Source organism: Haliotis rufescens, unplaced genomic scaffold (assembly GCF_023055435.1).
Source record: "Haliotis rufescens isolate VD_foot unplaced genomic scaffold, xgHalRufe1.0.p SCAF_6, whole genome shotgun sequence".
NCBI lineage: Eukaryota > Metazoa > Mollusca > Gastropoda > Lepetellida > Haliotidae > Haliotis > Haliotis rufescens.
Window position 1 is genome coordinate 51435087 of NW_025964334.1, and position 27552 is coordinate 51462638.

The 27552-nt window shown below is 40.9% G+C and overlaps 1 protein-coding gene across 1 annotated transcript in view; it reads right to left on the minus strand.

Annotated features, from left to right (window-relative positions):
• Positions 1-27552, minus strand: part of LOC124138201 (MAM and LDL-receptor class A domain-containing protein 1-like) — a 95220-nt gene that overhangs the window by 20845 nt on the left and 46823 nt on the right. The window contains exons 72-110 of the mRNA XM_048386544.1: positions 27115-27205; positions 26370-26510; positions 25886-26136; positions 25016-25100; positions 24696-24776; positions 23886-24029; positions 23047-23306; positions 22385-22478; positions 22064-22210; positions 21182-21529; positions 20595-20735; positions 19192-19448; positions 18548-18632; positions 18216-18299; positions 17721-17864; positions 17056-17327; positions 16752-16842; positions 16017-16441; positions 15589-15679; positions 14904-15112; positions 12456-12671; positions 12053-12170; positions 11608-11751; positions 10870-11024; positions 10228-10318; positions 9022-9159; positions 8164-8420; positions 7426-7654; positions 6836-6961; positions 6290-6550; positions 5499-5645; positions 4672-4922; positions 4076-4166; positions 3669-3782; positions 2931-3196; positions 1969-2197; positions 1334-1602; positions 786-873; positions 201-320 (exon numbers count right to left, since the gene is read on the minus strand). Of these exons, the coding sequence (XP_048242501.1) occupies positions 201-320; positions 786-873; positions 1334-1602; positions 1969-2197; positions 2931-3196; positions 3669-3782; positions 4076-4166; positions 4672-4922; positions 5499-5645; positions 6290-6550; positions 6836-6961; positions 7426-7654; positions 8164-8420; positions 9022-9159; positions 10228-10318; positions 10870-11024; positions 11608-11751; positions 12053-12170; positions 12456-12671; positions 14904-15112; positions 15589-15679; positions 16017-16441; positions 16752-16842; positions 17056-17327; positions 17721-17864; positions 18216-18299; positions 18548-18632; positions 19192-19448; positions 20595-20735; positions 21182-21529; positions 22064-22210; positions 22385-22478; positions 23047-23306; positions 23886-24029; positions 24696-24776; positions 25016-25100; positions 25886-26136; positions 26370-26510; positions 27115-27205 (6751 nt within the window). The remainder of the gene's footprint in view (positions 1-200; positions 321-785; positions 874-1333; positions 1603-1968; positions 2198-2930; positions 3197-3668; positions 3783-4075; positions 4167-4671; positions 4923-5498; positions 5646-6289; positions 6551-6835; positions 6962-7425; positions 7655-8163; positions 8421-9021; positions 9160-10227; positions 10319-10869; positions 11025-11607; positions 11752-12052; positions 12171-12455; positions 12672-14903; positions 15113-15588; positions 15680-16016; positions 16442-16751; positions 16843-17055; positions 17328-17720; positions 17865-18215; positions 18300-18547; positions 18633-19191; positions 19449-20594; positions 20736-21181; positions 21530-22063; positions 22211-22384; positions 22479-23046; positions 23307-23885; positions 24030-24695; positions 24777-25015; positions 25101-25885; positions 26137-26369; positions 26511-27114; positions 27206-27552) is intronic.

The window sequence follows — 27552 nt, forward strand, 5'->3', positions numbered from 1 at the left end:
GAGAACATGATAGAAGATATACACCCTTGTTTCAATGTAGTGCAGCACAGAGCGATGACCACTCTCACGGGTCACGCACCCATCGTCACCTCTCCACCTTCTCTCTGTCGCAGCTCGTTCACTGATGCGTGCACAATACAGTGACAAAAAATCAATAATTTACAAACACCAAGAGAAAACCGATTTCAGTTGTTTCTTACCACACTGTAATTCGTCGTTTCCGTTTGGACAGTCACGGATGAAATTGCAAACGTTCGACAGAGGGACGCTTGTGTTGGCGGTGTCCTGGCAGAAGAAGGTGCCATTTGCCCCTTTTTGAGCTGCAACATATTTTATATAACATATGATATTTAAGTTTCAAGAAAATGTATCGTCGCCAAAACATAACATAATGATATGGTTTACTTCTTGTGACAGAACACTTGATATGATATATCATGATATGTGGATGCCTACATGATACCATAAAGTAAATACACAAACACATCTTATTATATATCAAGGGCTTCACACATTGTATAAACGTTGAAGTTGAACCAGGTCTTCATCGACAAGAGAACATGTTACCAACAAAGCTTTCAGTTGACCATAATGAAAAAAATAATATTCAACACCTCATGCCCCAAGTAACGTGTCGACATTGAAACATAGACGTTGGTGCTCTTGCGACGCTCACGTCTAACAATGTAATTCTTGTGACAGCTTCATTATGCTTATTTCAAATACATCTCAGGTATGCACAGATATATCTTAATATATTTTGTCCATAGTGTTAAAGTACACACCGCTGTCACAGGAGTCGGTGATAAGGTTAAGGTCGTCAATGGCGATGTCTCCCGTATAGCTGGAGCCCACAGATGCAGAAATATACAACTGGAAAAAAGTTGACATATCATCAGATATTGTTCAACATGTGCTGATGTGGAATTTAAAATCAGAGACCTGTCTATATTTACCTTTTTTTTTTAAGCTTATTGTGTTCGAAGATAAGATGTGATGCTAATTAGATCCCTGATTCTGACTGAGGAGAAAGCATGTAACTGTGTATCCTGTGCATTTTGTGCATGGGCAGTTGATGGTGAAAATCTTCAATTGTAGTGCACCTGCAAGAGCTTTATGATAAGTTAAGTATTTCTGTATAGTTAAAAATATATCTTCAAAATCGCATCGATCTGGCCAAAAAAAACCCCAAACTTACACTTTTGACTAATCCGTCACCAGGACGGACACAGACATACACTATGATCGCACATGCATAGTGAGGTCAAACCCAACTCATACGCTCACTTACAGCATAATATTTAAATCATTTCAATAACATTATGCGGTTTACCTCGAAGTTGTCATATGGGTTGTCTATCCTGGCAAAAGCTTGTTGCCACTTGTTGCCTTGGGCACCACTAAGCGACCAGATCATCTGAGGCTGAGACTGAGGGTACTGGAGGGAGACGTTGAGGCTGCCGATGGAGGCACCGTTCATGTCGTACCAGAAGCTGAGACAATAGTTAGGCACTGCACTGTTCATTGGGATGATCTGGGACTGGAGGGTGGCGATGTCGCCTGCCTTGTTTGGGGAACTGGATTCAATAAAGGCGTAGTAACCTGAAAAAAACGTGTATTGCTTTTAGCAACATTCCAGCTGTATGAGGGCGGGGGACACCAGGCATAGACTTTACACAGTGTACACGTCATATAGGTGGAATATGGCCTATTGTGGCGATAAACTACCAACAACAAACAGACAGTGTACCCATGGAGAGGAACGAATCTACGATAGTAGGCTACCCTGTCTGATACCCTGTTGATAGATGGTACATTATGCTCAAGTTTAATCAAACAAAAATCGTTCAGTGAATAGTGTTTAGCTCTCCCTTTCAGCGAAATAAATGTATGTCACCTTAAGCATTGAAGGTCCCCAACAAAGACGTTTAGTAACTTAGAAAGACACTGAGGCTGAGGGGAGCCTACCTGTGCTACTTCCGAGTGTGTGGTCAGTCATGGGTCCGGTAAAGGAGGACGGTGTGCTCCCCCGACGCCTTGTCCAGTCAAAATCATCTGACTTGGACTGCATCCAGCTGCAAAAACTGTTTTCGAAGTCGCAGGAGGCAACGGAGGCGCAGGAAGCGCTGGACACGCTGATGTCGTCAAGGGCAATGAAAGTTCCTGTGCCACTGCCCTGAATTGCCTCAAACACGAGCTGAAATACGTAAACATGCAGTAAATATGACAGAGTGAGTGAGTATGGTTTTACGCGCCATTTAGCAATACTCCAGCAACATCACGGCGGGTGACACCAGAAATGGGCTTCACACATTGTACCCATGTCGGGAATCAAACCTGGGTGTTCGGCGTGCCGAGTGAACGCTTTAACCACTAGGCCGCCCAGTAAATATAACAACAATTATTGATACTTTATTATGTCATTCAGGAACTTTTGTAATTTCAGAGCTAGTTTGGCTTGGTTTCAATAGCGTCACCATTTCAATACAGGCTCATCGAGGAAGGGTAACAGATGAATGTAGATTCTACAAGGTCACACTTCACAAATTGGAGCAAACATAAAAACTACTGGGTCAGCCAAACATGTTTTAGATCGGAATATGATTACTTCCTAATCAATTTATGTGAACAATCCTATTTCAAATGACTTGATATAAACAATATGCACCCAGGGGTGCTCTTAAATGAGTGACATTGTTTTATGACAGTATTTTAGTGATATCACGTTGTGTCAGAGTAATGGGTTTCAATTCATCATCGTATGAAGTCCAGCTCTGTTGTCCCGAACCTGAAATTGCTGGAATCTTGATAAAACCGGCATAAAAACCACTCTTCACTCTCTCACTCATATCAAAAACAACTTACTCAGAACTCAATAGGCAAACTGTGTCCCATCCCTCTGTGTAATTAGTCATCTATCTATGTCTAACCTGGTATTTCTCTTGTGCAGTGACATCAATCCTAGCAAGCTTCCACCTGTTGCCCTGGTCTCCGTACAGACTCCACTTGGGCTTGGCCAGGGTCTTGTCGCTCTCCTGCTTGGCGTACAGGTTGAAGGTACCGCCATTACGACCACTCATGATATACCAGAATGAGACGCACTGGCCATTGGGTGGTGGAGGGTACTGCTTGCTGTACATCTGGGCCTTCGTTACTTTCATTGTGGCAGGATTGGGGGAGATATACATATAATGCCCTGAAATGAGATGAATTGAATGGGTAACGATGTGTCCCATGACACCTTCAACCATTGCAACAACCCCAGTCCCCCTAAGTCGGCTTTTACGCCAATATATCAGGACGCTATACCACCTTGGAGGTCTTCACAGGAGTAGGGATATGGCCAAGTGAACTTCAATAGATATCAATAGCATGGTTGGGGCATGACGGCACGCGAAAATCCAGGTCACACATAGTAACCACCCATCTCTGTTTGCGTCGTCTCTGAAGACACGTGTTGGTCAATGGGCACACTGTAATCCAAATTTCTTAACATGACATTATCTACGACCGATTTGGCGACAGGGTCTTGTGCATAACCATAGCTGACTAATGGAAATACTGTTGTCCATAACATTACAATTGGCTATGTATGGCATAAATGGTTAGCCACATAGCGACTGGTTGATTATCATTATTATCGCAAGAACACTTTAATTAAAGATAACCTTGGCTTGTTCCATATGTGTGGTCTTTGACTGGTCCAGTCCCTTGTGTTCTTGACCAATCAGTGCTGGTCAGGGTGTAGCCGCACAGTTTAATGTCTTCGAAGTCACAGTATGCTAAAACATAGTATGTGTTATGGTAATTTCTACTTCAATGTGTATCTTATTAGCACAACGTGTAAGTTACATCACTGTGTGCCAGTGGAAGCAGGCCTTAAGTGCATCAGGTCATAGACGTTTACCAAGTGGTGTAACCTACGAGATGTGGTATGGTGACAACTGTGCCTCTTTTGAACAGTATTGCAGTTATATCGCAGGTCTTTTAAACAGTTTGGTTACAAAATGACAGGAACTGGTATACAGAGTGTCAGGAACAAGAAGTTGGTTTTGTCTATTACGTATAAACATACATGGCGCAGGACAGGCTCCGTTGAGAATCTTGAGGTCATCTAAGGCAATATCTCCTTGGTAGCCGATACCACGCAGGGCTTGAAACACAACCTGGAATATGCAATAGAAAATACAAAAATGGGTGTCAATGCGTTTGGGTTAAAGCTGCTTTGAACAGAATTTACGACATATCACAGGTGTCAAATTGATGTGTGAGGAAAGCTAGAGGTGATGGAAGGCTTTACCGTTTTGGTGAAATCCACGTGCACGGGTATACATATATTCAGGGCATAGCGAGATTTGAATCCTTGATCATAGGTTTCTCGCGAGCCCAAGGGACGCAACACTGCACAGAGACGGCTTGGCCACAAAGGACCCTTCCTTCTCAAGTGGATATTAGTAAATTTACAGATTAAGAATATAAGAATATTTATCAATCAATTTATCAATGCAAAAAATCGGGTCGGTCAAAAGGAGGAAATGAATGGAACCACTACAACTCCACAATGTATCAACTCTATGAAATCAACTTAAAATAACGAGTTAAATGAATCTAAGGGACGAGCTAACATAATCAGTGCTGTATGCATATTGAACAAGTGTAATGTTGACCCACCTGGGTATTAATGACTGCTCCTATTTCCACCTCAGCATATTTCCACTGATTTCCCTGGGTACCGATTTTGGTCCACTGTTGTTGAAACTTGCCGGTGCTCTGCAGATAGACTCCAAGACGGTTGACATGGTAACCGTACATGTGGTACCAGAACGTGACGCACGTCGGACCTGTTGTTGTGAACGTTGGGCTTACAAAGGCGGCTGATGCGTTTGGCTGCTTCCCCGACGCTTCGATGTAGATGTAGTGGCCTAAATAATATGAGGGTAAAATAAGTTTGAACATGTGGGTGTGCCATTCCACCCTAGGACATCTTAAACAAAAGGAAATTTGATACAAGAAACCGTCATTATTCGGATCTATGAACCAGTTCTTAAGTCAGTGAGAATTAACTGTTTGCACCAATACCTGTTCTCCCCTACCAGATCAAGGAGCAGTAGGATTGGACAAAAGTCCAGCGTTATCAGAGGACAATACTTCTGAAGGAGCATGAGACGGTTTCTTTAAATGGTATTTGATGAACTCTTACGAGGTACCTGGTGTTTCAGGTCTGTATGATGCCACTGTAATACTACGTTTGCAATGAAGTATTACAGACACTCAGTTTTATTGTATATGCACTACTCACATATTGGATGTACACTGAATATAACAAAGATGGATAAAGCGAAATGTTGGTTATGACAAAACACACTATAATCCCAAAATAGTGATAATACACATTACTGTCTATGTGAGCAGTATATGTTGGATAGATCGAATTGGTCTTAAAAGTCCTTTGGACCTGAAAGTACACGTTACAGCAATCCATACGCATTAGGGGCTACCTTGTGTGCTCATCGTTGTGTGGTCAAAGCTTGGTCCAGTTCCTACACTTCCGGTGGAGCCTTGGTGGAGCGTCCAGTCGAATGAGTCAGTGTAACTTTGCGACCATCCACAAGAGCCATGCTCGAAGTCGCAGCTGTAAAGTGGAGCTGCAAACAGAACAGCTGTTGTATAGGGATTCCCTGTCAATGGAGTATTCTCTCCAAAGGTTCAACAACAATTATTGACCCAAAATAATGACATTCCGAAGCTCTTGGGACCATAGATTCGAGTTATCATGTTTTTGAGATTACAATAATGGACCATAGTGCCCATTAGGTTTCTGCTAAAGGTGGTTTTATTTACAATATTATGAACACGTCTTAAACCTATGTTGTTCTCACCACACATCTCATGCCCGCATCAGAGTCAAGTACGGGCGAGACGAGTATTATTCATGTTATTATTAGTAATTATTAATTGTTAATGGTACCATTGTCTCTTCATCTCATTGACATTGTACCATACTTTACAAATGTCTTATTGAAATCAAAAACCTTATTATGATTGTCTGAAATTAATTCAGTTAACCTCATTTTTTATCTAGTAAAGAATAATCAATTTCGCTGGACACGCAGCGTGTCCTGAAAAAAAACTTGTCAAAAAAGATATTGGCCACTTCTTTTAGAAATAAATATGCTTTTTGCAGACCAAAACAGTTGACCAATCCGTCCCAATCCACCCCACCTCTAGTCTATTAAAGTGTCAATGCCTGACGGGATCTCGCTCTATAAGCAGCAGTCTGGCCTCTCACCTGTGGTGGACACAGGCTGGACTGTCGAGGGTCCTGGTGTCGTCTGAGAGGCACAATTTCCGACTAGCAGGCTGACGTCGTCAATGGCCATGTCGCTTGTGTAGTTTACTCCCTTTTTGCCCTCAAACATGAACCGATAGGGAGTGTTTGAGGTGAGAGTTACCCGATCTTGCAGCCAGACATTGCCTTTGTTCCCAGTGACACTGAAGATGGTCTTGTTTGACAACGTGCCCAGTTGGTACACGGATAAAGTTCCCATACCTTGAAAACAGATGGTACATGAAGAGTACACGGTAAGACTTGAAGTGTTCACTTAAGTCGTTTGTGTGAGTATAGTGATCTGCAGGCACATACATAAATGCTCAGATGCGTGAGTGGTCCGTAAATATGCTAACTTGATAGTATCTGCTGGTATATTTATATTATTTGAGGAAATGACATTGATATTTCATATCTGGTGTATAATGTTGACATCTCAACATGTTTGAAGGTCTGTCAGTAGTATTGCATTATGCAGTCAGTAAGAGAAAACACGACTGTACATGCCTGCTCCGTTCATGTTGTAGTAGAAAGTGAGACAAGAGCCTGTTGTAGCTGGCAACTTCTCACTAAGAAGCCACGCCTTTTCACCCGTCACCATTGGGGAACTGGATTCAATGAACATGTAGTAGCCTGAAAATAATGATGTGTTAATAATGAGGGTAGTTTGCCAGGTGGTGATCCTGGGTAGAGTACTCCCAGTGTCTGAAGTAATTTTAAGACATAGAATATCGGATATGGATCTGATATACTTCACGTAATAGATAGGGCAAATCATGAATACCGACTCACAGCTGTGTAAAAGGACTGAAAAGCTTACTCAAAGTGTGTTTTATGTTGTTTAACGCCGCTGTCAGCAATATTCCACCTACATGACAGACGGCTGTAAATAATCGGGCCTTGACTAGATAATCTAGTGATTGATACAATGTCAGCCATGCCATCTTACGATCATCATATGTTGCTGGAGAGCAGTTCTAACCAGAATCCTCAAAGGGTTGTCGGAATGTAAAGTGATATGGGGACCCAAGGGAAAAAACATTCCTCTAACATCAGATATATAAATGAAATAGTTGTGTGGAAAGTCGTACTCTCACCATTCACAGAGTGTGTGGTGTGGTCAGTGGAAGGACCGGTATAATACGATTGGGTAGCACCCTTAGCACGTGTCCAATCAAAATCATCCCCTTGAATATTTGTAAAGGCACAGAGTCCAGTTTCAAAGTCACAAGAGCCAGGCGTCGGACATGCCGCATTGTCGATGTAGATGTCGTCGAGACCAATGTCGCTGTAGTAGCTGCTTCCTCGAACACCTTCGAACACCACCTTTGTAAGCAAACAAAAAAGTAATGTGTACTCGGATATAAGTATTTCTGGAACAATATGTATTTGGTCTGGGTGATCTTCATATCTTAAACCCTTAACATCTGGCGGCATGGATCGTCATGGGCCTACGTATTACAAGTCACCGTGCAGAGTTGCACCCCCTACATGTACCAGGCTGCTATAATCATGGGTTTAAATTCAAGACCCACTCCAAATATGATCATTGAGCTGTCATCAGCGTACCTGAGCTTCTGGATTTAAACACAGTTGTAAACACTAACACCATATGTGTCACGTTTGGTTTTGTTCCCATATTGAGCCAGGGGACATGATACACATGTAACTAATAGACTTTTAATCCAGACAGTAATAAACATATGAAAAAAGTTCTCTCAAAATAGAAAGGCACTTGGCATTATTTATGATTCAATGAATGAAAGAGAACTGCTTTGTCAACAGGTGCCCATTTATCGTAGTTTGTGATCCAAGTAATAAAACATGTTGTTTACCTGATATTTAGTGGATGCCTTGACGGTCACTTCTCCAAGAATCCACTTGTTTCCCTGTTCACCACTCCGTGTCCACACGGGGCTGCCCCTGTTGCCGTTGACAGAGACGTAGACGTTGAGGCTGCCCATGGTGTTGCCGTGCATATGGTAGTAGAACTGCAGGCACTCTGCGGATGTCTGCTGGTATGCTGGGGAGACCATTCTTGCCTTGTCGTGTGGTAAGCGTGGAGCTGAGGCCTCAATATACATGTAGTAACCTGAAATATATTGTTTATTTCCATCTTAACTTTGACATGTAATGCTTAAAATCACACTTTTTCAAGGTCCGATATGGTTTGGGATAATGTTATGGATATTTTGTTCTCGCGACTTTGCAAATTTGCTCTTTGATAAACTGAAAGGTTGAAAGTGCAGATTGCCATTGGATCAGAATGTGACTTTAGAATGTAGGAAGTGTCTGATGTTTATAGACGGTTTTAGGTGAAAAAAATCAAACAAATATATGTCCTTCATAGTATAGATATAATTTTTGATCATGTGTCATATAAAAATATGCAAAAAACAAACAAAAACAAAACACTTTTCCAGTCTTTGTTTATACCTTTGTAACAATCACTATATCCTTATGGTTATGAGAAACATGTACGTAGATATAAAATCTCTCCAATCCCTACCATATTGATGTGGTACATGTATCCTGCCTTTATTCACGCATTCAGGCGTATCACATGGAGAAGATATCCTAAATAAGTTTGGATAACACGTGTACATATAAAAGTTACTTATTCCATTTTTGTCGATTCATAATGTTTGAATCTCTTATAACGTTTCAACATCTAAATAACATCATATTCCTACCACCAGCTGTTCCTTCCGTGTGATCTACGCTCGGCCCTGTTGCAAAACTCGTCGTTCCCTGTGAATGTCTCAGCCAATCAAAGTTGTCCGTTTTATCTTGTGTATAGCCGCAGGTGTCAATCTCAAAGTCGCACAGTTCTGTAGTAAAGAACTTCATTGACGAAACCATCAAAGTAAAATAATTAAAATTTTCGTTACGTTCATTGAAATTCCTGCATTCTGATTAGCTGAATTGGTCAGTGTCGTGTTATTGCATTCACTTCCCAATGAATGTAAAAAATTAAGCCACGCCCGCCGAGGGGCACTACTTTATTACTGTGGAATGTCTGGGAATCCCAATATTACAGTCGAGGGTAATCCCTTCTGCTCACGTGTATTGTCATGCACAGGACATTTAGCGACATATATTCATTGTCCAAACTACTCTTTGAAACCGAAGGCCGAGAAGGAATGAAATGGCAAACGTGCATGCTCGGTCGCCTGTTTTTTTCCCGCTCACCTCGGTTCCACAACTTTCATGTCTTCGGGTTTCATTCCTACCAAGCATTTTTCCAAGTGTGTTTTCTAGTTTTCAGGGAAGTAATGTTTGAATCTGGTGGTAACTGACCATATGTTTTGAAACCACCGCTTTCTCCCGGACATGTTTCTTCCGGTATGTTACAGTCTGACTTGCAGATCTTCTCGCCTCTTGCCTTGATTGACAGGTTCTATGAACATTGTTTTGATCCTACTCTTCGTTGTTTGGTTACTGACTGGTGTAGGCGTGTCAAGTTATGTGCACAGATTAAACAATCACCTGATTCATAACACGCCACAGTATGTATTCCTACACCTGGAATGTTTATCAATCTCGTTATTTTTGTCTTCTTTGATATATACAACTGTTTTTGGTTTAACTATAGTTGATAAACATATTTTCATTGTCGAATTTAATTATAAGCATTGACTGTGTATTTTTTCGGTTCATTGAGGTGTGAATCGAAAAACTGATGTGCAAACTGTATGAATCCGCATATGAACCTCCTTTCATTGAGGTTCATACCTTAATGAACCGAAAAAATACACAGTCAATCCTTAATTGAATATCTATTTCAAAAGTACAAAAGAATTATATCTGTGTAGCCTTGGTTTATGATCAAACCGCACTACAACTCCATATTACTTGACGTTTCAACAATTACTATCGTGATTCACGCTAATTCTTACTTGTTCCAGGGCAGGCGTTGGCAGCCATGCTGAGATCATCAATAGCGATGTCACCGAAGACTCCATTCGCCACTGTTCCTTCAATAAAGATCTGAAACAAGGAATAGTTATTCAACTGTCACCTGCCGGTAACAAAACATTACGCATGTGTAGATCGTTGGCACACTGTCCATATCAAGAAGACATTATTTCCCCTAAAAGGTAACAGAGCTACAGGTAATTTGATCCCTGTGATATTTCAACAATGTGGTGTATCACCACGAACGGATACTAGGTCAAACATTATCATAAAGACAGTTGGCTGAGAGTGTTAACTTCCAACAGAAGACATAGCATTGTAGGCCAAAAATGGGTCGTTGCTTCCTTCCTTTGATTCCTGTGAAATTTCATCTATATGATGCAATAATACAAACTGGCAATTATTATCCTAAATCCGAAAAACGAACCAAATTAATATTGAAAGCTTGAGATCAAATGCCGACAAGCGTAAATAGGGTTAAACGTATACCAAAATATACACAAATCTTCGAAAGATACCTGGAAATTGGTTTTGCTGATAATGTTAAAATGTCCTTGTTGCCATCTGTTTCCTTGTGTACCGGACTTGGTCCACTTCAACAGCTGTTGTCCACCGATGTTTACCCGAATATTGAGGGCGCCGATGTTTGGTCCATACATGTGGTACCAGAAATTAAAGCAGTAGTAGGTGGTGCCAGTTGGGGGCAACACTGGGGACACCAGCACAGCCTTGTCGCCAGGCTTCCTTGGGTAGGATGACTCCAGGTAAAGGTAAGACCCTAAAGGTATGAAAATTTAATTTGTTTGTTAACTTGTTTGTTTCTTGTTTAACAGTGCAGTATTCCAGGGACATGGCAGCGGTCTGCAGATAATTGAGTCTGGACCAGCCAATGTAGTGACTGACATCAGCCTGACGACCCAATCCCTTTAGTCGACTCTTACGACAAGCATTGATTGCTGAAAATCAATGCTATCTCTATCCATGCTGAAACATGTATATTCTGTCAGAAGGAGTATACACACAGATGTGTGAGTTTTACCATAGCTATGATTAATATTTCTGAATTAGTTCTCACTGTAGTCCAGCATCATCTGCGAGTAAGGTACAACGTAAAGTGGTTACTTCACATTTATCACGTTGGTAAAATCAACGAGTACCATATTAGCGCTTCATTCGAATGATAATAGTTGCGGTAAATATAGGATTTGAACCCATGACCAGTGGGTATCTTAACGGCAGTATTGCAAGGTCATTGTGGTACCTTCGACTTATGTTCTCACAAATGCACTCAAAAACGTTTATATAGCATGATCCTTGAATAGTTTTACACCATTGTTGATATCGTGAAAACAGAGTCTGACCCATTCCAGAATGGTCGCCGATAGGTCCAGTGCCTGAAGATGGTGTATGTCCAGAGTTGAGTGTCCAGTTGAAGTTGTCCGCTAAACTCTGGGTCCAGCTGCAGATGTTGTTTGAGTCAAAGCCGCACATTGCACTGCCTGAGACTGAAACACATGATGGGTATTCTTAGAGGCTCCAATCAGCGCAAGGGAAACATTTATTTATAAGCATGACATTGTGTTTTGATTTTAATCATCATAATCAGTTTTTGAAATGGTGTATAATAAAGTATTTAAACTAAAAGCAAGAATCAGAGGCTTTTTCCGTCTCGTCGAATTTTAGTGAAAGTTGATAGCATCTGTTCTTCAAACATATTGTCGGAAATGGTACGAGGAAGAAAATCATTTGTAGGATAAGAAAGAATATAAGAAAAAGTCCTAAGTATAATTCAAAACGTGCATTTACCTTGGCTTGATGGTGGTGCATAGCTCGGCACAGTCTGGCATGGGGATTTGGTAACGCTGATATCATCCAAGCCAATGTCGCCATGGTAACCTTTCCCTCTTACTCCCTCGATGATTATCTAGATGAATTGTTACAAAATGTAGTTGACTGCGCATAGTCCGACATACTAAGGTCGGGCATAAAAATATATATTACCAGTTGTTTTGAAAGATGTTTTGGAACTCTGCCATCAGGATTTATAAAGCTGAACTTAAACATAATACCTTTGTATCACTCACCAACTCTCACACCACACTGAATAGCTGAACATGTGAAACACCCCAGCCACACACACACACACACACACACATACAAACTGAAACTCTGGATCCTTGTCGACGATGATCGAGGTGGTGATATATACCTGATAGGGTTTACTGGTGTAGATCTTGGAGATGTTCACTTGTCCGTTGTTCCATTGATCGCCAGAGTCGCCGCTCACCTCCCACAAAGTCGCCTCGGTGCTTGTTGAGTCGTGACTGCTGTTGACCAACACTTTCACTCTGAGCGTGCCAATGTCCGAGCCGTACATGTGATACCAAAACTGCATACACGCGCCGCCAGTGACCGGAGGATAGGTCTACAACCAGATACACCAATCATACAAGGCGTAATTTAGTTAAGGAATTCACTAACCAACAAACTCGTTGACGATATTGATGTTGATCTTGACGTTCAGTGTGTGTCAACGTCATCAACGGATCATTAATATCGCGTGAGTAGAATTGCATACATTTAACATTTGATTTAATTCGAGCGTGCTGACAGTTAAGGACCCTTGGTTATTCAGAGAGGCGGGGGGGGGGGGGGGGGGGGGGGGGGGGTGATACAAAAACATCAATCTTTCATATGACATGCTGGATCTTTCATAGGACCCTTGGTTATTCAGAGAGGCGGGGGGGGGGGGGGGGGGGGGGGGGGGGGTGATACAAAAACATCAATCTTTCATATGACATGCTGGATATTCTGAAAAATAATGCATTGTGGGTTAAAACAATTGCTTGCCTCCTCCTTTCCGTTTTCGTTTTGTTTATTTGTTGTTTAACGCCACACTCAGCAATATTCCAGCTATATGACAGCGGTCGGTAATAATCGAGAGATTGACATCATGAGCATCGGTCCACGCAATTAGCATTGGATGACATGTATCAACCAAGTCAGCGATCCCGTTAGTCGCCTCTTATGACAAGGATAGTCACCTCCTTTCCGAGTAACATTGTATGATGTTACAGCTACTAATGCTGAAGACACAGTCCTCATGACAACAAATATACAGGACTTGATAACCATGTTAGAATCTATTCATAAGTATTGTGATAGATGGAGGCTTTAGGTTAATGTTTTAAAAACAAAAGTAATGGATTTTGGAGGGAAAATCGTGATTATAACTATATTTTGGAAAATGTTGGGTCCTACAAATACCTAGGCATCACCCTGCAGAAGAATTCTAAATTAATCATTACAAAACAAAATCTGTTAGAGCAAGCAGCCCAATCAATGTATTATGTTTTGGCCCAAGGACGTAAATTTAGTCTGTCAGTTGGTTGCCAATTGCGACTTTTCGATAGTATGGTCTTACCGATTCTGCCATATGGATGTGAAGCGTGCGGCTCGAAACTTTATCTTATATAGAACATGTCCAGCTACCTTTCCAAAAACATTTAACATCACTTAGGACCAGTACCCCAAATTATATATGGTTTATTGTAAACTTCTGTAATATATGTAGTTAAGATCAGAATGGTTTCTTTATGGGCAAAACTCTTATCCAGAAAATCATCAAAATTTTCTTTACTCATCAACAAGCGATTTTATATGGATAACTAATTTGAAAGACGGAAAAATAAATGGATAACCTTTTCAAAACAAATCTTTGATGATCTTAGCCTTAGTTTCATTTGGCAATCACAAAGTTTTCAGTCAAAATCATCTTAAAAATATGGTTAAGAACATATTAAATGATATCAATTTCCAATAGTGGAAAGCCACTCCAGATACATCTTCGAAAGAAGCCAAGTATACCAGAGTTAAAAAATGAATCTCTGAATTTCGAACATTATTTTAAAACAAAAGTAAGTATTTGGCGAGACTTGTTAAAATTTAGAACCTCCAATCACAATCTCGAGCTCCCAGTTGAAACTTGGAGATGGAAGGAAGAAAGATACCTTTAACTGAAAGAAAATGTCCATTTACTAAATCATTTGATTAAGGTGATGAGTTCCACTATCGCTTTATCTGTCCACTATTTTCAATTGAGAGAAAACAGCTAATTAGAAAATATTTTTACATTTCCCAAAATGTGTACAAAATGAATTCGCTTTAAAATAGTAAAAGAATAGGAACACCAAGAAAACTATCCATTTTCTTTGTAAAATGACAATGCTGCTATTTAACTCTATCAATATGTCTCGTAACTGAACCTTGTCCTGTATCCTTATTTACTGTAGCCACTGCTCGGGAAATCGGTTGATATATATTGTATATTTGTATATTTGTATATAGGGAAGTTTATGTTGATGTATCAATGCTGTACCTCTAATGGCGCTGACAGCGGCCAGAGTGTAATAAAGTTAAGTTCAGTTCAGTAAAAGTGATGACCAAAAGAATAATCTGTCTCAAACAAAAATGCTAGCCTCTCCACCCCAGAATATCGAATCGTCGGTCCCTAAGAAATAGTACTTAATTTACTTAATTTCATCTGGAAGAGCTTTCACCAAACCATTGTTTTACACACAATCACCAGTGTTGTTGAACTTGAAGTTGATTCAGGTAAGTCAATAGATCATATATTGTGTGTGCTTCTATGGCTCACCTGGCTCATGAGACGCGCCCGGTCTCCAGGAAGTCGAGGTGAACTGGCCTCCATGAACATGTAGTAACCGGCGCCACTGCTAAGAGTGTGGTCAACGCTGGGACCGGTCATACTGCTAGTTGTCCTACCCTTTGACCGCATCCAATCAAAATTGTCGTTATAACGAGTGTTGGACCAAGTGCACATGTCTTGCTCGAAGTCGCAGAATCCTGTGATTTTGGAAAGTAAGCTTGGTTATCTATATGATTATTTGATGGGTGAGTGAGTGACTGAGTGGGCGTAATGCTGTTTAAAAATATTTCAGTTATATCACCATGTTTCACCTTTATGTTGAAAGAGGGATGATATAGATGTTCACTGTTTCGTTGATTCTAAGAGCACTGTGATTGTGCTAATATAAACGACCAAGGATCACCACCGTGGCAAATCTTGACTCAAACGAGAACAGCGGATCATGTTAGAGACTCAACACTTCATATGTCCGCCTCTTTACTTCCCCCTATCACAACAGTTCTTTGTTATATGCAACTTTCGTGCCACGTGTAAGTTGTTGATATATATTGAGAAAAAATGGATGATTTTCTTGAAGGAAATAGAAGAATTTTCAGAAATGTTACTTCCTACTTAAAATATGAAGAATGAATACTTAATTTTGGACACAAGTAATACCTGAGGTTTAACCTACCTGATTTAGGGCATGCTCCCTGACCAACCAAAACATCGTCCAGGGCAATGTCACCCAGGAAGCTTGTACCAACTATGCCTTCAAAGACGACCTAGGATAGGAAGAATAATAAACCACAGAGAGTAAGGTAAATAGCTCTCTGTTTGCAGTACATCTATTTATCTACCTACATTATACCAAGTAATGGAGTCTGGACAAGATGAACCAGTCGTAAACTTCATGAGCACCGATCACGGAAAGACAAACAGACAGATCACACATCAGTCAATCCATAAGTCTGGTCCACTTCAGTTATCTCTTTAAAAGAACAACCAATTTGAAAGCATATGTTTAAATTTCCCCCTCTAAACACCTTTAAATCCACTCTGGTGTCGTCGTCTTACACCGCTGAATATGTGTCAAAGAGGCATAAAATAATTCTCACTCACCTTGAAATTTCCAGGCGTGTAGACAGGAACCAATGCCTTCAACCATCTGTTGCCTTGATTATACGACCTAGTCCATGATGGATTAGTTAAGTTGTTGGTTGGGTTATTTTCCGGAATACTATACACATTAAAGGTGCCGATATTGCTTCCGTACATATGGTAGAAGAACTGCACGCAGCGTGGCTGACCGTTGGTAGATGTGTAGGTGGGGCTGATCAGACGTGCTGTGTCGTTGGGACGTCGCGGTGCAGAGGTTTCGATGTAGACGTAGTGTCCATAATGTGTGCCAGTCGTGTGGTCTGTCGTGGGACCTGTCCCGGAGCTGGAGGTAGACCCATGTTGCCAGGTCCAGTCAAACACGTCTGTCTTGTCCCGAGTGTAGCCACACACAGTTGCTGATTCGAAGTTGCATGAGTGGCTTGAGGCTGTCGGATCATAAGTATTGGTGGGTAGATTTGATAGCTCCTCTATCATGTTATGGTTATGGTTTCCAGATGAATTGTATACATCAATGTCAACAGTTTAGAAAACCCGATGGACTTAATCAAATTAAAGAAAATCAACCCAAGAAACGTGTAAACACATTTAAGTGAAAGTGTACTTTCAGTGTTGATTTTGTAGTTTATATTTACCTGAGTTTCAGATGTGCAACTTGCGTCACCTACTTTAGAACGTGGTTTTAATTAACTTCAGTTTACCCAACTGAATCAATGATCATCCCGCTATCATAGTTACCTATTGATTGGCATGGTCCCATAGCAGCTCTGATGTCATCGATGGCAATGTCCCCCTTGAAATTTAGTCCTCTGACACCCTCAAACAGTATCTACAAAAACACATTGAGCTGTACTTACAAACCAAAACAGGGGATCCATATAGGGTATCTACTATTTACGCCAAGTAGGAACACAAGGAATGTAGGTGGGTAGGTAGGTAGGTAGGTAACTTGTTACCGTCCTGGACGAACTCTTTCATCCCTCGTAAGGCGCTTGTGTTTACTGCAAGACATTGCTTCTCATCAAAATACACAGAGGATTACCTGGTAGTTTCCACTGGGTATGACGGTGACATCAGCATGGTTCCACTGATTGCCCTGAGTTCCGTACCGAGTCCAGATGAGCGTTCCCTTCCCTGAACCTCCCGTGGATGGTTTCATATAAACATTGAGCGTATTAACATCCGGGCCATACATACTGAACCAGAAACTGATGCATCTGGTAGGCCCGGCCTGGATCACCGGACTGACAAGAAGGGCAGTGTCGTTTGGCTTCCTTGGACTTGATGTTTCGATGAACATGTACCATCCTTGTCCTGAATCAGAAAATATTCTCAGTTTTTATTCTTTGTAAGTTTGGAAGGTTCAGGAATGTTATTTGCCTCTACTGGTATGGCAGACATACCGGTTATTGTATTTTCTACATGTGTGGCAACAGCATATAAGAGTGATAGAGCGAGTTTGGTGAAAAGTTGTTAAGAAACAATGTAAATCCTTCTGGTGCTGACAAACCAAGGATCATAATGAGCCCGAATTTGGGACTCGAATGTACATGGATTGAATGCTGAGACAGAAAACACTTAATGAATGTAGTTTCTTTAAACGACTTGGCCTCCCTGGGAATCTCCACATAAGCTGTAAACACTCCATGTTTGTTGATGATCGGACAAGACTCCAAACAAGTCTAAGTGGAAAGGACAGGGACCTACCAGTGCCTTTGGTGTGATCGTTAGTGGGTCCAGTTTCCAGTGACCCTGTGGGACCTTGGGACCTGGTCCAGTTGAAGTCGTCAGTCATGGACTGAGTCCACATACATGTGCCAGATTCAAAGTTGCAGTCGTATTGAGTGGGTGCTGCAACAAAACGTAATACAAGGTACATGTATCTCAGTTTCACCTATTCTGGTGCATTTAACTTGCAACAAATGGGATTAATGACAGACTTTGTGCCTTTGATATGCTTTCTGACACTCTCATGTACCATTCAACATGTTTTCGACAAATGGTGATTCCGTTTGGTTTAGAGCCGATTACAAATCTCATGTAAATCTCAAATTGTAGAGTTGTTGCCGTTTGTGAGAGACTATGCCTGAGTACGTGTTTATTGAGTGATCCTAACCCTGGAAACAACGGACCATGTTAGCTGAGGGACGCAACTCGGAATATAGAACACAGCTAGTTGCTTAGACTTAGACTTTAACTTACTGGGTGTTGAGAAATGTGATGTTGGACTAGGTGGCACTGTGGACGTTGTCGACTGCAAGCTGGGGTTGGCTGTAGTTGGTTGAACTGCAACAGCAAAGTTAACATTATCATCATGGGCAGGTCAACAAATATAACAATATTATATTTATTACTCACCATATAAACTCCGGTACTTTCTTTTCGTAATTTCACCATGATCATTTAAATGATAATAATCAATAATCAACATCATATTGATTTTAACATCAATGCAATGAATACGGCAAAGCGTCATCGGAATATACAGAATAAGCATCATTTCCAAAGTTCTCAAGGTGACACAGCATGCTTACTGGCACAGTTGTCGTTAGTGAAGCTGACGTCGTCGACAGCAATGTCGCCTGTGTAGCTGCTCCCAACAATGCCCTCGAGTTGAATCTAAAATGCAATAAAGGGTAACATGTGACCTTTGGTGATTAAGAAAATCAAGGCTTCACAAGGTATTCATATCTCATTGTTACAGTAAACCAGAGCAGAATATGTTAAACGTCTGACGTGGGTAACTTGTTCATTTGTTTTTCCGAAGATTAAACGTCTACGATTTGCGAAAATTATTTGTATGTGTTTCCAAAGATAAAACGTCGACAATGTGCAAAACTTGTTTGTATGTTTTTTCCGAAGATTAAAGTGTAACTTGTTCACATGTGTTTTCATAGGTTAAACTCTACGACATGCATATCTTGTTTGCTTGTGTTTCCAAAGATTAAACATCTACGACATGCGTAACTTACTCGTAAGTGTTTCCTAAGATTAAGCGTTGATGTTGTCAGTAAAGTTTTCCCATGTGCTTCCAAAGATTAGACGTTTGCAACGTCAGTAACTAATCTGTATGTGATTCAAAAGATTAAACGTCTTTCCTCTCTGGTGACCCAAATGTTGCTCAAAGCGGACGAAATCCAACTCATTCACTCACGTTTACCGATAGTTTTATTTGTACCTTGTATGTGCCAGTTGGGCTTTTGATTCCAAACTGCCCGAAGTGCCAGAAATCTTTTTGGTTTCCGCTGAGTGACCACATCAAGACCTTGTTGTTCCCTGACACTTTGTACACATTGAGGGTCCCAATTCCACTGCCTAGCATGTGGTACCAGAACTTGAAGCACCGGAGAGCAGTGGAAGGGAAGACCTGACTCTCAAGGAGCGCATTATCACCTGGACGACGGGGGCTGGATGATTCGATATAGGCGTACTGACCTACAAACACCAAGAACAATCTTAAAGAGCGACTATTCTCTTCCACTGGATTTCATTTCCAGTCCAGCTGTAATGAGTGTCTTTTGTCAAACTTAGGCTCATCATCAGCTCAGGGCCCTTGCCCCTCTACATGCAGCTCAGACAGCGAATGGGACTTCTCTCTACACGCACCTCAGACAGTGCTGCCTACTCAAACCCACGTTGACTCACCAACACTGCAGCCTTCTGCATTACCCAGATTGTCAGAAGGGCTGTATCCCTGGTAGCAAACCCGCGTACTCTCCCAATGTCAGTCAACAGTTTTGGAGGTACCAAACCTAATGCACCGAGAACAACGGGGAGTCGGACAACTTGGTACTTGGGATGCAAGAAAATTGAATAATATAAACGATTTCATTGGATTTATCAAAAAGGACAAGATCAGGTTTGTTGGCCTTGATACGTCTAAGGCTGTAAATGGGCCTACTCCAAAGAACTTTGTATCTATAATTTTCCATGACGCCCTCTACATATTCCGGGTCGTACCATGGGTGGGACCTCTGTGTCAAAACCACAAGCATGGCGAAGAGGGTAATAAAATGATCGAGCTACACCATCATGTCGTTTCAGATACTGTGTTTGTGCCAAAGCTGGGCACTGTATTGGACAGTCTCATTAAATTCATTACATGATCTACATTTCATATTTTGATTTTGATGCAAAATCACATAATGACGGTTTCGAGTGGTAAATGGCTGGTCCTGAGCAGCGAACAGAAAGCCTTCAGTTTCACTTTTCAGGCCAGACGACCTCATCCAAGCGAAGGAATCTGCAGGATTGCTGATCTTCTCAACACACTGCACATAAACTTGATGCAGTCTATCGTTCAGAAAGTCTCTCCTTGAAAAACTAAGCCTGGGCACTTCGCTTGGATGACACTCATTACTGTACTGTCTAGCAGTACAGAACCATCAACATTCATCATGAGTCTTGTCATGCTTCACAAGAGGATCATCAGACAATTAATATGTGCAAAAGTGCACAAAACAAATCTATATTATTATTATCATTACTATTATTATTGCAACGTGACACTGTTGCATTTTATAGCATGTGTGAATGAATATGAAAAAGATATGGTATTGTGAATATTTTCAATTATGTTACCATTGGCACTTTGCGTTGTGTGATCGAAGCTTGGTCCCGTATATGAACTTGTTGTGTGACCTTTCAAAAGCAGCCAGTCAAATTTGTCTCCAGATTTTACGTTTATCCATGTACACCAGCCGTTGTCAAAGTCGCAGTTTCCTGTAATGACATATCATAAAACACTAGCACCGCCCCTTTTGATAATCAACATACCGCACATGCTTCACATTTCACTCAAACTCACCTGACTTTAATTTGCGCGAGTAATTCGAACAAGCGTGATGAGGACCCACGCCACTAATGCCACATCGATGTGTCTTCAATTAAAGCAACATTGTTGCCAAAGCAATGGTTATATCTAGCTATAAATGCCATCAAACGATCCTGTGTTATTCTCACACACCATCCCCCGTTTTCCCCCACCCAGAGTTATCTACCCATTTGTAAATGGAATTAATCAAAAATCGGTTCAGCAGCTTTCCCAGTTACACATTCACCACGACTCGTTTGGTGTTAGTTTTACAATAAATAAAGTCAATTTTTCAATTTACCCTTTTTATATTAATATTGTAACACAACGATACTGTCATTGATCGTCCACGCACCTGGTAGGGCGCAGCGACCGTTTTTGATACTGACGTCGTCGATGGCCATGTCGCTGTAGTAGCTACTGCCAATGATGCCTTCAAATATTATGGTAAAATTGGTGGTGCTTGTCAGGGATACTTGGGAGATCTGCCACGTGTTGCCTTGGTTACCAGATTTGCTCCAGATCTTTACCCTTGGACCAGAAGCCGGCTGTCTGTACACATTCATTGAGCCCATTGTTGAACCGTACATGTGATAATAGAACTGAAGACACTCGCCGGAGCTCGGCGGGTAGATTGGACTTATTAGTAAGGCGTTGTCACCCCTCCGACGAGGAGAGCTGGCCTCCGTGTACAGATAATGACCTGTGGAAGCATGATATGATCATAATTAGAAATCTCACAAACACATCATTCCTAAAATGTGATATTAAACAAACACAATATGAACAGAAGAAGAAAAATTGATAAACATAATCATCGTAACATTACTTAGAAATGATCAAGAAAATATTACGATGATTAGAAAACTGATTAAATTTACACAAACAAATACAATTAGAAAGCTGAAAAAAACTGGAATCTCCAATCTAACCAACCAAATAGACACAATCTAAGAAACCCATATAAATGTGTTGTTTTTGTGTTTCAACAACAGATGGTGAACAGTATGGACAGCAAAGGATTAAAATTGTAAATCTGTTTTCAGACGTTTGCCACTCGGCCGCAAAGCATGAAGACAAATCATGCATCATGATCACGGCGAATCTTTGATTCGTACCCATGACTATCGGATTCTGGCACAACTAAAGAGCTCCGAAGAGTGAACTGGGATGACTGAAAAGAACGGATGATCCATATTTGGGGATGTAACAGTTTACATAAAATACTCATAGTCACCTCTGTTGGTTCCGTATGTGTGATCAGCGTTGGGTCCAGTATTGACGCTAGAGGTCCTCTGTGTTGTCCAAGTCCAATCAAACTTGTCGCCTGTCCTGGTCTGATGAAAGCCACACAGGTGGATGTCCTCGAAATCACAGTCGGCAACTGAAATATTATTGAAACGTAAAAGATAGTTATGTTTTCAAAATATTAGTGTCTCCATTAATGGTTGGACAAGCAACACCTTACAAAATGTTCATCTGCACAGGAAATACGTTATTTGGCTTCTGAAAGGGGTTTGGTACACGAACAAGTATTTATCATGAACTCTTATCTTACTTGTTGATGAAGGACATGGGTGGTTGGAGAAGTTAATGTCATCAACAGCTATGTCGCCTTGGAAACTTAGACCACGCATCCCTTCAACGGCAATCTGTAATAAAGTGTGAAAATGAGGCTTTGGCAGGTGGGTGTGATGCATCCCAGTGCAGGGCGACGTGGTACTGGTCACAGGGACATCAAGGACATGCTTCGTGAAGCAGCAATAAGTGCTATCGGATTGCATGGTTCGGATAAAAGTGTTTTCTACAGTTACAAACGTCATCCTTGTCGTCACACCAGAATCATGACTATTTTTGTAGTCGTCACTGTCATCGTTTTTGTTACCTCCAAAAGATAACAACAATCATTGTCTTGATTATCCAGCGGGACATAAAGCATGTCGGAAAGGAAGCACTAGCACAACATGTTGGTCGTAAGAGCATAAGAACTACAATGAGGATCTGGTGGTTGCAATGTCTGACCTGGATGTATTTCATTGTACCCTGAATTTGTACATAGTCCGAACACTACCAACAATTGGTTTGCCTGACCCAACACCACCACCACCACCACTACCACAATCATCATCATCATCATCATCGTCATCATCATCATCATCATCATCATCGTCATCACAACCATCACCACCACCACCACCACCATCATCATCATCGTCGTACCTGGAATGTCTGTGGACTTGTAATGTCAATGACAGCCTGTTTCCAACTGTTGCCCTGAGTTCCTGCTCTGGTCCATATCTGCGTTCTTTTGGTGGCGACGACGGTGTAGACGCTGAGTCTGTTGATGTGAGGGCCGTACATGTGGTACCACAGGCGCAGACATGAGCCAGATGTGCTTGACAGACTTGGGGACAACAGACGGGCTGTGTCGTTTGGCTTTCGCGGATATGAAGTCTCGATGAAGATGTAATATCCGTTTCCTAGAATAACAAACATATATCAACAAGGCACTGTCAGTATTTATAAATATGTTATTGTTTTGCTTTTCCATGTAACAAAACATGCATGTTTGTACACCAGATCTGAAGTGCACTTACATTGAGGGATTTATCTTTCTATGATGAGAGGAAGTACGGTCCCAGGTAAATGGGTCCAAAAGGTCCAAATTCTCAAAATATAATTACATATTTACCATTTAGTAAGATCTAATTAAAAATCATTCATTGTAATTTTTTAGATTTGTATTATACTGATAACAGCGCCAGTAGAAATAACGCTGTGATGGTAATTTTGTACATTCTTGCACATCTAACATACTTTTAGTTTCATAACAAACGTTTGGACAAAAAGGCCTCTCTCCCAATGTGTCCTGCAGAATTCGTGCTCAATCTCTCCGCCACTGTGTCTTCACAAGGCCATAGGACTTGTTAGTTAGTTATTTGACTAGTTAGTTACACAAGGACAGAAATAAATACATATTCCATTTTATGATATATATATAATAATTGAGAAAGAATATCATTATTTATTGTGAAACAACTCCCAGAAAATCACGGTACCATTTCCTGTAGTGTGGTCACTAGAGGGCCCAGTCCCCTGAGTGACGGTAGGGCCACGAGCTCGGGTCCAGTTAAACTGGTCATCCTTGGCCTGTGTCCACTTGCAGTAGCCCGTCTCAAAGTTACAGTCATAAGGGGATGGAACTGTAAGGTATGACATCATCGAATAACTTTTTGTGATGGTTTATGATACATTAATAATAATGTGACACAATACAATTACAGATGTCCTATTATGTTCACCCATTTCTTTTCACATTTTGTCATTGTAACCTACATCGTAGTTTGGAAGCCAGTGTTGTTATCCTATATGCTCAAAGTCATTAATAAAACAATACACACAAAGTCGTTTTTGAAACAAAATAATGTTATCCATAGATCGTTTATAAGGACGTGTCACTGTGCCCAAATGGAAATATTAAGACTAGATTTTTCGAATTACAAACATGCTGGGCGTCAAACATTGATCTCCAACATGAATGGCGAATACACAAACTATTAGGACGTCCAGCTTTGCGTTCTTTGATAAACAAAGATCTAATACAAAACAGATGTTACCTTTACCGAAAATATAGCCAAGTGTGAGTTTTACTGAGGTCTAAAGTCATAACTGTGTCCTTTTCGAAATCGAAAAATGTTTTCCGTGAATGTCAACGCAACAACCACGCGTCAATGGCATATTGCTGAGATACAACCATTTCAGTGGCTTAGTGAACATGGAGCAGGCAGACAACATAATCAAACAATAGCCTACACAATGTTATGAAGGAAACGACACGTTATTCACGTCTAGGTGTTAACTTTGCTCACCCGGCGTAGTGGACGGTGCTGATGACGACGTTGGTATCGGAGACAGTGTAGGACCGGCAGGGTTGGCTTCGAATGGAAGGACTGAAAAATATTATTTGCTTGTATTCGTCAAAGAGATCAATACTCTAAATCCTACATTTTCAATATTCGAAGTAAATGCAGACTGTTTCATGGATTTTACTTTAAGGCTGAAAATTGATCAGAACCTCGTTTCCTTCTAAGTAATATTGATTAACTTATCACAAGGACGTAACTAATAAAAGGAACGAATTTGGACCCTCTTATGGGTGAATTATCATTACTGATCAAGAGACACTTACTTTGACAAGAGGCATCTGTGAATACGACATCATCAATGGCGATATCGCTCTTGTATCCTTTTCCTCTTATTGCTTGGAATATCATCTGGTGTTTAGCAAAATACAGTACAGTTAAGTAGTTATATAAGATGTTGTTTTAAGTTTTATATGTGGTAAACATACATTTGCAATATTCTTTTGTTTGAAGTACAAAATATAATTTCGATTACCAAATACAAGTTTGACTATATCTAAAGCCATAAATGGAATATCTACTACTCCACCTTTGACATTGATTAGAGTTTCCGGGTAGGAATTACGACTGAGGTGTAACAATGTCAAGGCCGTGACACATTCTCAGTTTATAAGTCACAAAATAATTTTTGTCTCATTTTGGAGCAATGTTACGAGAAGCAACTGCAAATATTCTACGGAATAATCCATTGGTTGTCAGAGCAGTCTAGCTTTGCGTTTCCTGGTAAGAAAGCAGCTGTTGTATAACCAGACTCAATAAGGCTGGCAAGTCATTTGGACTGCATTGATCCCACCGTTTTGAAGCATTTTGCAACCGTGAATAAATATTAAATACAGTGGAATCTGTCTTCTCAAGATTTGCACTGGATTTGGGTGTATGTTTGGTTTAGACAGCAATCCGGATCAGACAGAAATCTGTTGCTGACAAAGAGTTCTGTCCTTGATATCGCACACGAAATTATACAGTCAATATTGAAGACGTGTGTACATGTACAATAATACCAAAATGATGTGCCGTGGAGAAAGGTCGACATAAACAATAGGAACATACTGGTACAACTGAAGTACAATGATACAATCAAGCCACATTGGTGAAGTCTGGTTTACTGTTTCTTCAGCTATAATCGCGGGACTTACATTAAAGGGGTTCTTGTTAAAGATCTTGACCCGACCCTGTGTCCAGACATCGCCTCTGTCACCTGACAGTGTCCAGATAGTTGTCGTGGTGTTGGGGCCCTTGAGGTTGACGTTCAGTGTGCCAGAGTCGGCACCGTACATGTGGAACCAAAAACTCATACACATCCCATTCGTTGGCTTGAACAGGCGGCCCATCAGCATTGCAGAGTCGCCCGCAGTCCGGCCTGACGACTCGATGAAGGCGTAATGCCCTGTAACATGGACCGAAGATTTATAGTGAGTGGGTGAGGCGAGAAATGTAGGCTAGACTTTGAAGAAAACAGGTGTGGTGGGAGAGGATAAAGAACAGGGGGTCATCATGAGAAGTGGAGCAATACAGCACCAATCTCCTGGTATCCCTTACACGTGCCTGTATGTGAAATAGCTGTGATGATGACATACGTTAACACGTGCATATAGAGAAAACCATGACATGAATATGTACCTGCAGATGTTCCTACGGTGTGGTCAAAGCTTGGTCCAGTGTATTGACTTGATGTTGACCCAATACCGATGATCCAGTCAAATTTGTCTACACCATGAAGATTTCGCCAGGTACAGAGCCCACGTTCAAAGTCACAGTTCCCTTTTGACATGAGAAAAAGCTGGAATCTCCAAACAACCAAATAGACACGATCTCAGAACCCTATATAAATATTGTGTTTTCGAGTTTCAACAGCAGATGGTCAAAAGTGTGGACAACAAAGGATAAAAGTCTGTTCTCAGACGTTTGCCACTTTGGAGAAGCCTGGAGACAAACCAAGAATCGTGATCACGGCGAATCAGGCTTTTTTTGTGTCTCATTCAACACAACTCATGGCATGAATTTGTCAACATTGTCCTGGCATTTAAATCGTGTCGTGTGAATGATTGTTTATGGTGATGATTACTATTGATATTTGTCCGATGAAAGACAACACTATTTATATAATGAATTTCACGCAAAAGGTATCTCCTCTGTCCATGGAATGGGTGAACCAATGGTCAACATGCGTTTTTATATTTTCATAGAGTATTCTACTTTTGGTGTGTGTATCAAGGAATTGAAGAAACGTTGTCTGCATGTCCACGTTTATAAACAACGTGCTAACTGTGGTATAAATGTCCATTTCCTGAAGAGTTTTGTGACAGACAGTTGGCCCAACACCTATTTTGTGAACATTGCCATGTCAACTTTACAATACCCTTACCTGGCATCTGGCAAGCGCCCACTGCTACACTGACGTCGTCGATTGCAATGTCTCCTTCATAGCCATTTCCAACGACGCCTTGAAACACAACCTGTAAAATTATGATAAAAAAAACTGCAATGGTTATCCATGTAAGACACATTACATTTTGCAAAAAATGTGTATAGATATGAAAGGACCAACAAATCAATATTTTTTAGTTTAAATACGATGACAAAGGAAAGAAACAGTTGAAACTGGAATTGAATCTTACTTTGAAAACAATTGATTGGCTTCACCATCCTCTCGCTTTTTCTGTCGTATTTCAAAATTCTTGTCATACGTTATCATTCAGAGGAAAAATTTGGATTCCATTTTTCGTAATCGCCTCATACGGATTGTCGCTACTATACTCAATACAGGCTTACCCGTTAATAACATGGCAATCTCTGTTGTATA